General features: G+C 41.7%; 1 protein-coding gene across 6 annotated transcripts in view; it reads right to left on the bottom strand.

The window, feature by feature from the left end:
- LOC137204017 (zinc finger protein 26) overlaps window positions 1-13,266 on the bottom strand; it is a 95,070-nt gene that overhangs the window by 25,796 nt on the left and 56,008 nt on the right. For 5 of the 6 annotated variants that reach the window (XM_067701336.1, XM_067701334.1, XM_067701333.1 and 2 more), the window contains 3 exons: window positions 9,142-9,268; window positions 8,219-8,314; window positions 252-6,063 (listed from right to left, as the gene is read on the bottom strand). In XM_067701336.1, coding sequence (XP_067557437.1) covers window positions 4,079-6,063; window positions 8,219-8,314; window positions 9,142-9,268 — 2,208 coding nt within the window. In that variant the 3' untranslated portion in view covers window positions 252-4,078. Of the gene's footprint in view, window positions 1-251; window positions 6,064-8,218; window positions 8,315-9,141; window positions 9,269-13,266 lie in introns of those variants that run through there. The other variant, XM_067701345.1, reaches the window with a different exon arrangement.

The raw sequence follows: 13,266 nt of genomic DNA, 5'->3' as shown, positions 1-13,266 counted from the left end.
CTCTTACAAGTGATGCTTGCTTCAGCACCCCCGCTGGCCTGGCCAAGGTCTCCACAACCTGCAGTGCAGTGTCACTTCTTCCTCTGACCAATCCTTTCCTTTTTATTCTCCCATCACTTCATGTTGATCCTCAATAAACATCTTGCACCCCAAACTTCATCTCAGTATCTGCTTCCAGAAGCCCAAACTTACAACACGGCCTGACCTCGCTGTTAGTTGGGTTGTAACAAACACAACTTGAACCAGCTGAAGCAAACATGGGGATTTATTAGAAGGATGTTTGGGATATCTCACAGGACAATCCAACAACCAAGGCAGGAAAAAGGGCAGAGATGAACCCGGACATCAAGACAAGAACCAGATCCTGGGGCGCAGCCAGGGTGCTCATGACTTTGCTTCCATGGTGGCTTCACTCTTCTCTCTCATTGCAGACTACACTTCCCCATGTGGTAGAAAACACAGCCACTGACACCACCCACATTTATGTACTAAAGCTTCAGTTGCTAAAATTATACAGACAAACAAGATAGTCCCAGCTTTCCAGAAGCTTTCTAATGGAAAAGATAAAACATGTAATGATAATATCACCAGTGACAAATACATGTACACGTTCACATATGCTGAATAGGCATTAACAAGTAACAAGGGCATTTCACTGGCAGTAGATTTGCAAAAAGCATACGATGAGATTGTAGAAGTCTCAAGGAACTGCGAGTAGTTCAAGAAAGCCAAAAAACTACTGTGTAAGAGGAAAGATGAAGTATTCAGAAATGATGGGTAAAAGTCCTCATGCACCACAGGATATTACACCTTCAGTCCACAATTAGCCACACGACACTTCAGCACAGGAGTATATAATCAGAATTGCATCTTAAAATAACTACTATGTATAAGTGTGGAAAATGGACTAAAAAAGGATGAAAGTAAAGGGGCAAAAAATATGCATACAGCTGCAAGGGTCATGGTTGAGTTAGTTTATCAGCATGTAGGCCAGGACTAGGTGCTCAACATCTGAAAGCTTGTTGGTACCATGTTTGTAGACTAACAAACTCATTGAAATTGACATCCTGGGCACATGCTGCTGGAATAAATGGCCAGATGACTGAGGTCTCAAGTGTGGAATCCAAATGTCTATGAATGTGTATTCTGCTATGTAATACAGGTATTGGTAGATAAATCTGGCATTCTTCAGGTTCATTTTATTTCGGGGCTCTACAAGTGCTGTTCTTGAAACCAAAATGTCAGGAACACATGGACCCATACAGATAACTGTCAGAAGATATCAAAGCCCACAAAGAAAGGCTGAACACAAGGCAGTCCTGAGACAGGTCTCAAAATTCACAGATGGGACCTCCAGAAGATCCACTACTTAGTAAAAGGGATACAAGAGAAATTGTGCTCTGCAGGATCGTCCCCAGGCCAGTGGAGGGAACTGGGTGGTGAAAGAGGAAAGGAAAGGAGATGCTCCCCCTCATGTATTCAATCTCACTGTAATTTATTGTGCTTCATGAAACTGCAAGTAAATCCAGTCTAACTTTAAAAGTGACTTTCCTCTTGATGTGGAGTTTGTGGTAGGACTCAATGACAGGAAATGTGGAGACACATTTTTTTCTGGTTTACCAAGGTAATTTTAAAACACGACACTAAGAATCTCCAATTTCAGAATCAGAGCCCTCTTGTGACCCTTCAGAAGAGAGAGCTCCCAGTGAATTCTACACAGCACACCTGGGTCTCCACCTCAGGTACTTTGATAAACAAAACCTCTGCTGCCAACATCAGCCCTCCTGATGACTAACAACAGACCCTTAGAAAACACATTTGCTCTTGGGATTCAATCAAGAGGTTAGTGCTGAAGTTCCATCAACTCATAAAGGAAGTTCTAAGCTTAAGTACTTAGTAGTTAACAGAATAATCTAGAATAGGAGTGAGCAAAATTAGAAAGTTTTTAGACAACAGACTCCTGAGCTCAATCCAAGACCTAACAAATCAACCTCTAGGCTGAGGAAAGAGACCCAGGATAGATGGAAAGGAAAAAATGGAAAAAAACCACAAAGTAAGACACCACAGTGTAACTACTTGTTCCCCCACCTGGTAAAATGACCTTCAGGTATTAGGGAGAAAAGTAGGAAGTCCATAAATTTGAGTATGAATAAAAATTTGGGAAATGGGACTTTTAAAAATTACCATGTGGAAAAAAAGGATAATCTGGCTGTTGAAATTCTGGAACAATGGGTCACAAAATTATTATCATTTATTAAAAGTCCGAATTTTCCAACCATGATGTAAAATTGGTAATTAGAGGGGAAAATACTGCTAGAATCAAAGGTACCATACACCACACTGATAAAACAACTTATGCATGAGAGAAGGCCTGATTTTTACAAGTTTGGAAACAAGGCCAATCCTGGACTTTTCTGAATTTCACCATCACACAAAAAATACAGTTGACTTTGTCAAGCAACATTATAGAGAGATTACTACAAAATTCTAAATAAGCTCAGGAATAGTTCATGCATTTTCAAAAGGAACCACACTTATAGCAATGGTAACTTTCCCGTGTGCATGATGTAACAGGTGAAAGGCCAGTGAAACACAAATATTTCAAATGATGAAATAATAAAAAACCTGTTTCCTAATACTTGTCCACTAATCACAGAAATCTGCAGGAAGGCAAAATAGGCTTCCTTGAATACGTCAAAAATATACTTCTCACCACAAAATTCTCAAATAACTGGTTTCTGCATCTAATTCTTTTACAAGATATTTTACAGAACACAAAAAACATAATAGCAGCACACAGTATCCATGCTATTTCATCACAGTAAGTTAAAATACAAGTTGTACTTGGGTGACATGGCACTTACGATACCAGGGGGCACCGCACTCTGTGAGGAGAGGGTCCCACCGTTTAGGGTGAGCGCAGAGTCCACACACCTCCTCTCCTCTGCTCACGAGTCACTTGTGCTGTTCTGCGGTTCTGCCCTTGAATACTTGTTAACCAGGTTTTTGTATAAACTGCTTCTCAGACTCTGGGGATGCAAAAGACTTTATATAATGTTGGCTTTTGTTACTAAAGAGAAAGGTCAGTAACAACAATAGACCCTTTTATAAACCAACAAATCATAAGGAAAAGGAAATGTGGTGATACTACCCATGCTACTTACTGAAAAACAAGACATGTATGAGTTACTATTTTTATAGTAACATTAAAATAGAAAAACCAGTGGTATGTGGTGTGTCTTAAAAGACATCAGAGGCACTACAAGGCATGTGCATCTCATGCTCCCAATTACATTACCATACACAATTCCTAAATACAAAACACATTATGTGACACAGGAAAATAAGCCACAATTACATACCACGGAGAAATTTCTCATTTAGATATTCCAGTGACTCAATTTAGTCACATATTTTTAAAAACATACTTCTGCCTAAATATCATTTAGAATTGGGTATTTTTGGTACCCATGTCTATAAAGAATGCATGGCTTTCCATTATAGCATTATTTCTAGGGGCACATATTCCTAATGTTTTTAAATTGTTAGGTTTACCCACAGAATACAATATGGTGGGGTTACTTGCTGAAGATTGTCCCATATTTAGTATTTTCATCGATTTTCATTCCTGAGGGCATCTTTTTGTGTACAATGAGCTTCATTTCTTGATGAAAATATTACCTCACTTGCTGTGTTCATGAAGTTTTCCTTAACTCACTGGACTAGGATTCATTCCCAGTGGGGATGTTTCTGACAGCTAATGAGATCTGATCTCTGGAAGCCTTCCTGATATTCACAGCATTCTTCTTTGCTGTTAGTTCTCTGCTGTGTAAGGTTTGAGTATGGTTTGAAAGGTTTTTAAAATCCACTGCATTTCATAGGGTCATTCTCCTCTATGCATTTTAACATGTAATAATAAACACGTTAATCTGCTGAACCTCACTTAGAGTCCTTTCCCTAAACGGGGACTCAGACATGTAACATGATGCGACTATTACCTGGAAGATTTACCATAACTGCATCCTCTGAAGTACAATGCAGTTAAGATCTCTGTCAAAAACTAGTGTTAATGCCATTCCTAGGACTTCTTTACTGTATGAGTTCTCCGATGATTAATGAGCTGTGACTTTTGAGAGAAGGCTTTCCCACATTCACTACATTGATAAGGTTTCTCTCCGGTATGAATTCTCTGATGATTAACAAGCTGTGACTTCTGAGAGAAGGCCTTCCTACATTCACTGCAACCATAAGGTTTCTCTCCTGTGTGGGTTCTCTGATGTGGTATGAGGTGCGACTTCCGAGAGAAGGCTTTGCCACAGTCGCTGCATTCAAAGGGCTTCTCTCCTGTATGTGTCCTCTGATGATTGATGAGACTTGACTTCTCCCTGAAGGCTTTCCTACATTCACTGCACTCATAAGGTTTTTCTCCTGTATGAGTTCTCTGATGTCTAATTAGTTCTGATTTCTCAAAGAAAGCTTTCTGACAAAGACTGCATCCATAAGGTTTCTCTCCCGTGTGAATTCTCTGGTGAGTGTTGAGCTGTGACTTCTGGGAGAAGGCTTTTTCACAATCCCTGCATTCATAAGGTTTTTCTCCCGTGTGTGTTCTCTGATGAGTTGCCAGACTTGACTTCTCACCAAAGGCTCTCCCACACTCACTGCATTCATAGGGTTTCTCTCCTGTGTGAGTCCTCTGATGTGAAATGAGATGTGACTTCTGACAAAAGGCTTTCCCACACTCACTGCACACATAGGGTTTCTCTCCTGTATGAATTCTCTGATGATTAGTGAGGCTTAATTTTTCACTGAAAGCCTTCCCACATTCACTGCATTCATAGGGTTTTTCACCTGTGTGAGTTCTCTGATGTCTGACAAGCTGGGATTTCCTACTGAAAGCCTTCCCACATTTAGTGCATACAAAGGGTTTCTCTCCGGTGTGTGTCATCTGATGTGATAAGAGGTGTGACTTCTGGGAGAAGGCTTTCCCACACTGGACACACCCATGAGGCTTCTCTCCTGTATGTGTTCTCTGATGGTTAATGAGACTGGACCTCTCTCTGAAGGCTTTCTGACACTCACTGCATTCATAGGGTTTCTCTCCAGTATGAATTGTCTGATGTCTAATGAGCTCTGATTTCTCAAAGAAGGCTTTTCTACAATTGCTACATCCATAGGGTTTTGTTCCTGTGTGGGTCCTGTGATGTGTGACGAGCTGTGATTTCCTGCTGAAGGCTTTCCCACATTCTCTGCATTCAAAAGGTTTCTCTCCTGTGTGAGTCCTCTGATGATTGATGAGATTTGACTTTTCACTAAAGGCTCTTCCACATTCAGTGCATCCATAGGGCTTCTCTCCTGTGTGTGTCCTCCAGTGTGATATGAGGTGTGACTTCCGGGAGAAGGCTTTCCCACACTCACCACATTCATACGGTTTCTCTCCTGTATGTGTCCTCTGATGGGATGTCAGCTGTGACTTCTGGGAGAAGGCTTTCCCACACTGGCTGCAACTGTAAGGTTTCTCTCCTGTGTGCGTTCTGTGATGTGTAATGAACTGTGACTTCTGGGGAAAGGTTCTGCCACATTTACCACAGCCATAGGCTATTTCTCTTACGTGTCTGCTCTGATGTTTAATGAGACTTGATTTCTTACTGAAGCGTTTCCTACATTCACTGCATTCATAGAGCTTCTCCCCTAAATGGGTTCTGTGATATATGATAATCTGTGACTTCTTACAGCTAGCTTTATCATACTTATCACATTCATAGTATTTTAACCAAGTATCAGTTTCCTCAGTCTTGGTATGGAGAAACAATTTATCAAATACATTTAAGTCAGCTGGTTCTGTTTTTCCATAATCTGCTTTTGGAATAAGTAAATCTATATGATGTTTTAAAATTAATCCACCTATATCACCTTCACTGTTTGATTTCCTTAAAGGAACAAAGTTCATGCTCAGATTGAAATTTTTTCCAAGTGCATCACATTCTTGATCTTGTTTCATATTTTTAAGCTTCTCTTGGTTATCCTTGTGCCAAGTGATGTGACCATTTACTTGCAAGACTTGTTCTAGGAAAAAAAAAACCCTGTGAACCCTTCTATAGTTGTGCTTACTGAATAAAACCTAGAAATGCTATCTGAGGGAATGAATGCCTTTTAAAGCTTAGTTTCCCAGTCTGAATACAATGTCTATCCTCTAGGTACTGAAAAAAATTTAAATGCTGTAAACAAGAACAGAAAGCAGACAGTAGATTGAATGGACTCAACCACCAACTTGGGGGGGAAGGAGGAAACAGATGAACAGGCCACATGGGTTCACTCCGTGGGTCCTCAGCCTCACCTACTCCCTCAGCTACACTCAGAGGACACTGCAGCTCGGGCTGACTGTGGGGCCCGCCCCAGGTGCCCACATCTCTCCACCAAGACCTTCCATGGGCTGCAAGTGCACGTCTGGGCCGTGTGCAGGCATGCTAAACACTCTGGAGCCCTAATGTTCCCTGCAGCAGTGCTCAGTCACTGAGAGACAGGAGGGTTACGGTGATACCAGCTTCCTGGTCCCTCAGAGGGTTCCCAGCAGCACACCCTTTGTGCATTCCTCCCCCGCCCCATCTCACTTCCCCTTCTCCCACTAACACTGTGGGGTCACAGCCCCACTAAGTTCTTGCACTCAGATAAGTATCTCAGGGTCTGTTTTTGAGGGACCTTGAAGTAAGTCAATATCACAGCAGGGAAAGAGGAGGGAGGTACAGCTGTTCAGAGCACTGCTGGATGCTTGGTGGTGCCACATAAGACAACTTGCAAAAGGAGATGAGAACCTGGATCTATCTAGCAATTTGGGAAGTTCAAGATTAGGCACAGTTTTTTTTTTTTTTTTTTTTTTAAATTAACCAATTTATTTATTTTTGGCTGCGTTGGGTCTTCGTTGCTGTGCGCGGCGCGGGCTTTCTCTAGTTGTGGCGAGCGGGGGCTACTCTTCTTTGCGGTGTGTGGGTTTCTCATCGCAGTGGCTTCTCTTGTTGCAGAGCACAGGCTCTAGGTGCGCGGACTTCGGTAGTTGTGTCATGAGAGCTCAGTAGTTGTGGCGCATGGGCTTACTTGCTCCACGGCATGTGGGATCTTCCCGGACCAGGGCTCGAACCCATGTCCCCTGCATTGGCAGGCGGACTGTGAACCACTGCGCCACCAGGGAAGTCCTAGGCACAGTTTTAAGTGGGAATAGAGAAATCTTTAAAAAGATATTTTCCAAAGGGCAAAAAACTTAAATAATAAGAAAACATGTTAGGAAGAGATAATTCCAGGTACTCCATGGTGTCTAAGCCACAGAAAAAGCACACCGGAACCTAATTTAAAAAGGGAAGATGGGACTTCCCTGGTGGCACAGTGGTTAAGAATCTGCCTGCCAGTGCACGGGACACGGGTTTGAGCCCTGGTCTGGGAAGATCCCACATGCCATGGGATCAACTAAGCAACTAAGTCTGTGTGCCACAACTCCTGAGCCTTCGAGCCACAACTACTGAGCCCACATGTCACAACTACTGAAGCCTGCACACCTAGAGCCCGTGCTCCGTAACAAGAGAAGCCACCACAATGAGAAGCCTGCGCACTGCAACAAAGAGAAGCCCTCGCTCTCCACAACTAGAGAAAGCCCACGTGCAGCAATGAAGACCCAACGCAGCCAAAGATAAACAAATAAATAAATTTGTTAAAAAATATTTAAAAATAAAAAAAATGATTGTGCTACATTCCTTTAAAAAAAAAAAGGGGGAAGAAATGGACCAATGGTTTGGGAGGAACGAAAATCCATTTTCTGACATAATGAGACTGAACAGAGAGCGCTTCATGCCAGAGATGCCCAAAGTGAGGGAAAATAAAGCCCCGATGGACAAGCACAGGTGTCTCTGATCACAGAAGGAGGGAGGACAGAAGAAGCTTAACCACATCAGGGGACAGAACACCTAACGAGAAGTCAAAGTCCCAGATGTGACAGACAGGGAATAACATCATGGCCCAGACCAGCTGGAAATATTTCACTTCAAGCTATGAGCAAAGAAGCCACATGTAAATGTGCTTTACCTGAGTAGCTCACATCAACTGTTCTGAATCGCCATCAAAGGTTGGAGATTTTGAGACGAGCTCTCTAAGGCACATTTCAAAGATACCGACCCGTACCCAGCTGAGACTGAACTTCCACCTTCTCCCCTCGGTCTGGTCCTCAAACACTCACCTGAAGAGTCTGAACCTGGAATTTCTCCATCTCCTGTCCACGGCTCTTCTCCGTGCTCCAACTTGAGGATGACACCAGGTTTCATAACTTCATACCCTGTTCAGGGGAAATCACAAAGTCCTTGGCCCCCAACTGCTTGACCTCTGGGGCCTCTGAAGAATGAGCAAGGTTTGGCATTAGTTGACCCAGTGAAGCCACCCATCTGAATACCAACAGAGTAAGTAATTCTCAGAGGAAAGGTAATGGTCTTCCCAGTGGCTAATAAGGTCTAAGAATCTTTGACTTCTATAATTCAAGTCCAAAACCATACACCGTTCAGAGACTCTGTAGCCGGTCTGCCTGGGTTCAAATCCGGGCTCTTTCATTTACTAGCTGTCAGTCCTTGCAAAAGTTACTTAACCTCCTTTGCCTCAATTTCCTCATTAGAATAAAAGAAAGAAAACAAGGAAAGTAACACACCTGCCACATAGGATTGCTCTTATGATTAAGTGAGCTAATATATGCACGATATGTGAAATGCAGTTAATTACATGCTTCAGGAGCTACCACTACCAGTTACTATTAGCTTCAGAGGCTGCACAATGAAATTAAGACTTCATTATTGGAAGGTGAGATCCAAATACTTTCCCTGGAGTCACAGTCCAAGAATTTTGATCTCCTAAATTTAGGTCCAAAATCATTAAAAAATTTGGAAGTCCCAGAGCTCTCAGCAACTAAAAAAGAACAAGCAGGTACTAGACACAATATGAGGTCCTCTGGGCAAGTTTCCTTTTTTTTTTTTTTTTTTCCCCCATTTTTTGGCCACACTCACGGCTTGCAGGATCTTAGTTCCCCAAACAGGGATCAAACTTTTGCCCCCTGCAGTCAAAGCACAGAGTCCTAACTGCTGGACTGCCAGGGAATTCCTAGGCAGCTTCTCTTACCTAGTGACACGAGGCTGCTATAGTTCTCCAACATGACATCCTTGTATAAGTCCTTCTGACAGGGGGCCAGTAGTTGCCATTCCTTCTGGGTGAAGTCCACAGATAAATCTTCAAATGAGAACGACCCCTGTAAGAGCACAATCCCAGTGAATCAGAAGCAGGTATCACTAGGTGATGTGGGAAAGAAGTACCAGAGCTTGAGCACATCATTCTCACCAAGGCAAGTTACAGAATGTCTACTGGGTCCTTACTTTTGCACTCTTATTTTGTGAGATAAAATGCCATTATGCATTCTTTCATCCTTCCACTTACATGAGAACTGAAATACACGACTTTAAATCTTCCAAACCACCAACAAAATATTTACTGAACCTCAAATCTGGCACCAGAAGAGATGGCAGTGAAAGACAGATAATAAAATAGTATCCTAAGAAACTGCTCAGTTTGTAGACAGCTGCAAACATGTACACCTATAAATAAAAGAAACTGCTTTAAGAGCTGAGACAGAAAGACAGGGAGGACATGACATGGGTCAGGAGCAGGGAGCATGGCACTCCACCTGTGGTCACATCAGCCTCTATTGAAGAGGTGAAGCTTGAAACGAGTTTTAGGAAATTAGTAGTGCTTTCTACAGAAAAGGGGATGCAAAAGCATTCTGAGAGACAGCAACTCCAATATGGGGCCCCGCACTGCTGGGGCTGAGGTGATACAAACAGTTCAGTCAGACAAGGTCACAGGGCGTGGGGTAGTGACTGGACTGCAGGCCACAGTGGAGGCAGGGCAGACGTGGTGACCACACCACCTTCTTGCTGCCGACAGTTAGCCACTAGAGCTTTTACAGGATGGAAGTGATACAACCAAATTTAACTTTTAGAAAGGTATCTGGATTTTAGATCAAGATGGAGTTCTGTCCCAAAGTCTCCTAAGACGACAAGAAAGCACAAACACTCTTTTAAAAATCCAGAATACCATCAGAAAATAAGAAACAGCACACCACAGACTTTGAGAGTAGCAAGGGAATCTGAAAGACAGTCCATAGAAAGTATCCATTTTGAGCAACCAAGAGAGAAAAACTTGAGAATGGACAGAGCTCAGGTCACTGCAAGACAAAGCAAATGCATGTCATGGGAGTCCCAGAAAGAGAAAAGAAAGAGCATGGTGAAAAAAAAAGTTTCAAGAAATGGGCTAAATGAGGCTAAATCCTCCCCCAAATTTGGCAAAAGATATAAGCCTGCAAATCCAACAAGCTCAGTGAACCCCCCAACTGGATAAACAAAGAAATCCATGACCAACCACATCACAACCAAACTGCTACAAGATGAAGACAAAATCACATCACTTATAGAGAACAGTGATTCAAATGACTGCAAATGTCTTATTAAATAGCAAAGAGGCCAGAAGGAAGTGCTGAAAGGAAAGACCTGCTAAGCCACAATTCTGTAGCCAGCTTAAATATTCATCAGGAATAGTACGACAGGGACTTCCCTGGTGGTGCAGGGGTTAAGAATCCACCAGCCAATGCAAGGGATGTGGGTTCAATCCCTGGTCCAGGAAGATCCCACATGCCGTGTAGCAACTAAGCCCATGCGCCACAACTACTGAGCCTGAGCTCTAGAGCCTGCAAGCCACAACTACTGAGCCCGTGTGCCACAAATACTGAGCCCGTGTGCCTCAACTACTGAAGCCCGAGCACCTAGAGCCCGTGCTCCACAACAAGAGAAGCCACCGCAATGAGAAGCCTGAGCTCCACAATGAAGAGAAGCCCCCGCTTACCACAACTAGAGAAAGCCTGTGTGCAGCAACGAAGACCCAATGCAGCCAAAAATAAATAACTAAAGTAAAATAAATAAATTTCTATTAAGAAAAAGGAATAGTGTGATAATACTTTCTTATGAAGAAAAACTAAGAGAATTCAAAGGTAGCAGACTTGCTCTAAAAGATTTACTAATGGAAAATCTTCAGATGGACATGATACCAGAAGGCAACTTAAAAAAATCGAGAATGAAGAAAGAACAGAAATGGCAAATATATGAGCAAATAAAATACACTATTCTCCTTTTCAGTTCTTTAAATATGTTTCATAGTTGACAGCAAAAATCGTAATGTTTTCTGATGGAGTTTTCAGTGTATGCAGGTGTAACTGTGTAACACAGTTACGATATAAAGGAAAGAGGGTGAGGGGCCTAGACAGTGGTGAGGTTTCTACATTCCTATTGAAGTGGCAAAATAAAATTTAAAACTTTGCACTTCAACCAACGTAATTGAAAAATGAAATGACAAGCCACAGACTGAAAAAAATTATTTGTAAATCCTATTTCTGATAAAGAACTTGACTCAAGAGCTTATTTTAAAAACTCAATAATAAAAGATAAGTAACCCAATTAAAAAACAGGCAGAATATTTGAATACATTTTAATACAGAAGATATAGAAATGGCTAATATGCACATGAAATGATGACCAACATTATTACTTATTAAGGAAATGCATATTAAAACCACAATGAGACACCAGTTCATGTTCACTAGAATGACTATAATCAAAAAGACACAATAACAAGTGTTCAAAAAGTTGTGGAGAAACTGGAACTTCATACTGGGAGAAATATAAAATGTTCAGACACTGGAACTGTGGCAACTTCTTTAGAAGTTAAATATAATTTTACCATACAACCCAGCAATTACACTCTTAGGTGTGTACCCAAGACAAATAGATACACGCTCATACAAAAACTTGTACATGATCCCAGAGGAGAAGAGAGAGAGGACCTGAGAAAATATTTGAAAAGATAACAGCTGAAAATGTCCCTAACCTGGGAAAAGAAACAGTCACCTAAACCAAGAAGTGCAGAGAGTCCCATACAGGATTAACCCAAAAAGGGACACACCAAGACACACTGTAATCAAACTGACAAAAAAATAAAGATGAAGAGAGAATATTAAAAGCATTAAGGGAAAAGCAACAAATAACATACAAGGGAACTCCCATAAGACTATGAGATGATTTTTCAGCAGGCCAGATTTTTCAGCAGGTCATATATGGCATGATATATTTAAAGTGATGAAAGGGAAAAACCTACAAACAAGAATACTCTACCCAGCAACACTCTTGTTCAGATTTGATGGAGAAATCAAAAGCTTCACAAACAAAAGCTAAAAGAATTCAGCCCCACCAAACCAGCTTTACAACAAATGTAAAAGGAACATTTTTAGGTGAAAAAGAAATGGTTACAACTAGAAGCAAGAAAATTGTCAAACAAAAAAGCTCACCAGTAAAGGCAAACACACAGTAAAGGGAGGAAATCATCTACACACAAAGCTAGTAGGAAGGTTAAAATACAAAAGTAGTAAAATCATTTATATCCACAACAAGCAGTTAAGGGATACATAAAACAATTAGATGTAAAATATGATATCAACAACAGTAATCGTGAGGGGAGGAGAATACAAATGCAGGGTGGTTTTCTTTTTTGCGGTACACGGGCCTCTCACTGTTGTGGCCTCTCCCGTTGTGGAGCACAGGCTCCGGACACGCAGGCTCGGCGGCCATGGCTCACAGGACCAGCCACTCCACGGCATGTGGGATCCTCCCGGACCGGGGCACGAACCCATGTCCCCTGCATTGGCAGGTGGACTCTCAACCACTGTGCCACCAGGGAAGCCCCCAAATGCAGGGTTTTTAAAATGCATTGGAAATTAAAAGATCAGCAACTTAAAACAATCCCATATATATACAGTCTGATATACAAAAACCTCATGGTAACTGCAAACCAAAAAATCTATAATAGATACACACACAAAAAAGAAAAAGGAATCCAAGCATAACACTAAAGACAGTCATCAAATCACAGGAGACGAGAACAAAAGAAGGGGAAAAAAAGACCTACAAAAACAAATCCAAAATAATTAACAAAATGGCAATAAGAGCAAACATATTGATAACTACCTTAAGTGTAAATGGACTAAATGCTCCAATCAAAAGGCACAGAGTGGCTGAATGGATAAAAAAACAAGACCCATATACATACTGTCTACAAGAGACCCACTTCAGATCTAGGGACACACACAGACTGAAAGTGAGGGGATGAAAAAAGGTATTCCACACAAATGGAAATCAAAAGAAAGCC

Source organism: Pseudorca crassidens, chromosome 12 (assembly GCF_039906515.1).
Source record: "Pseudorca crassidens isolate mPseCra1 chromosome 12, mPseCra1.hap1, whole genome shotgun sequence".
Taxonomy (NCBI): Eukaryota; Metazoa; Chordata; class Mammalia; order Artiodactyla; family Delphinidae; genus Pseudorca; species Pseudorca crassidens.
Note: the sequence above shows the minus strand (reverse complement) of the source record. Positions and strands in the feature narration are given on the sequence as shown.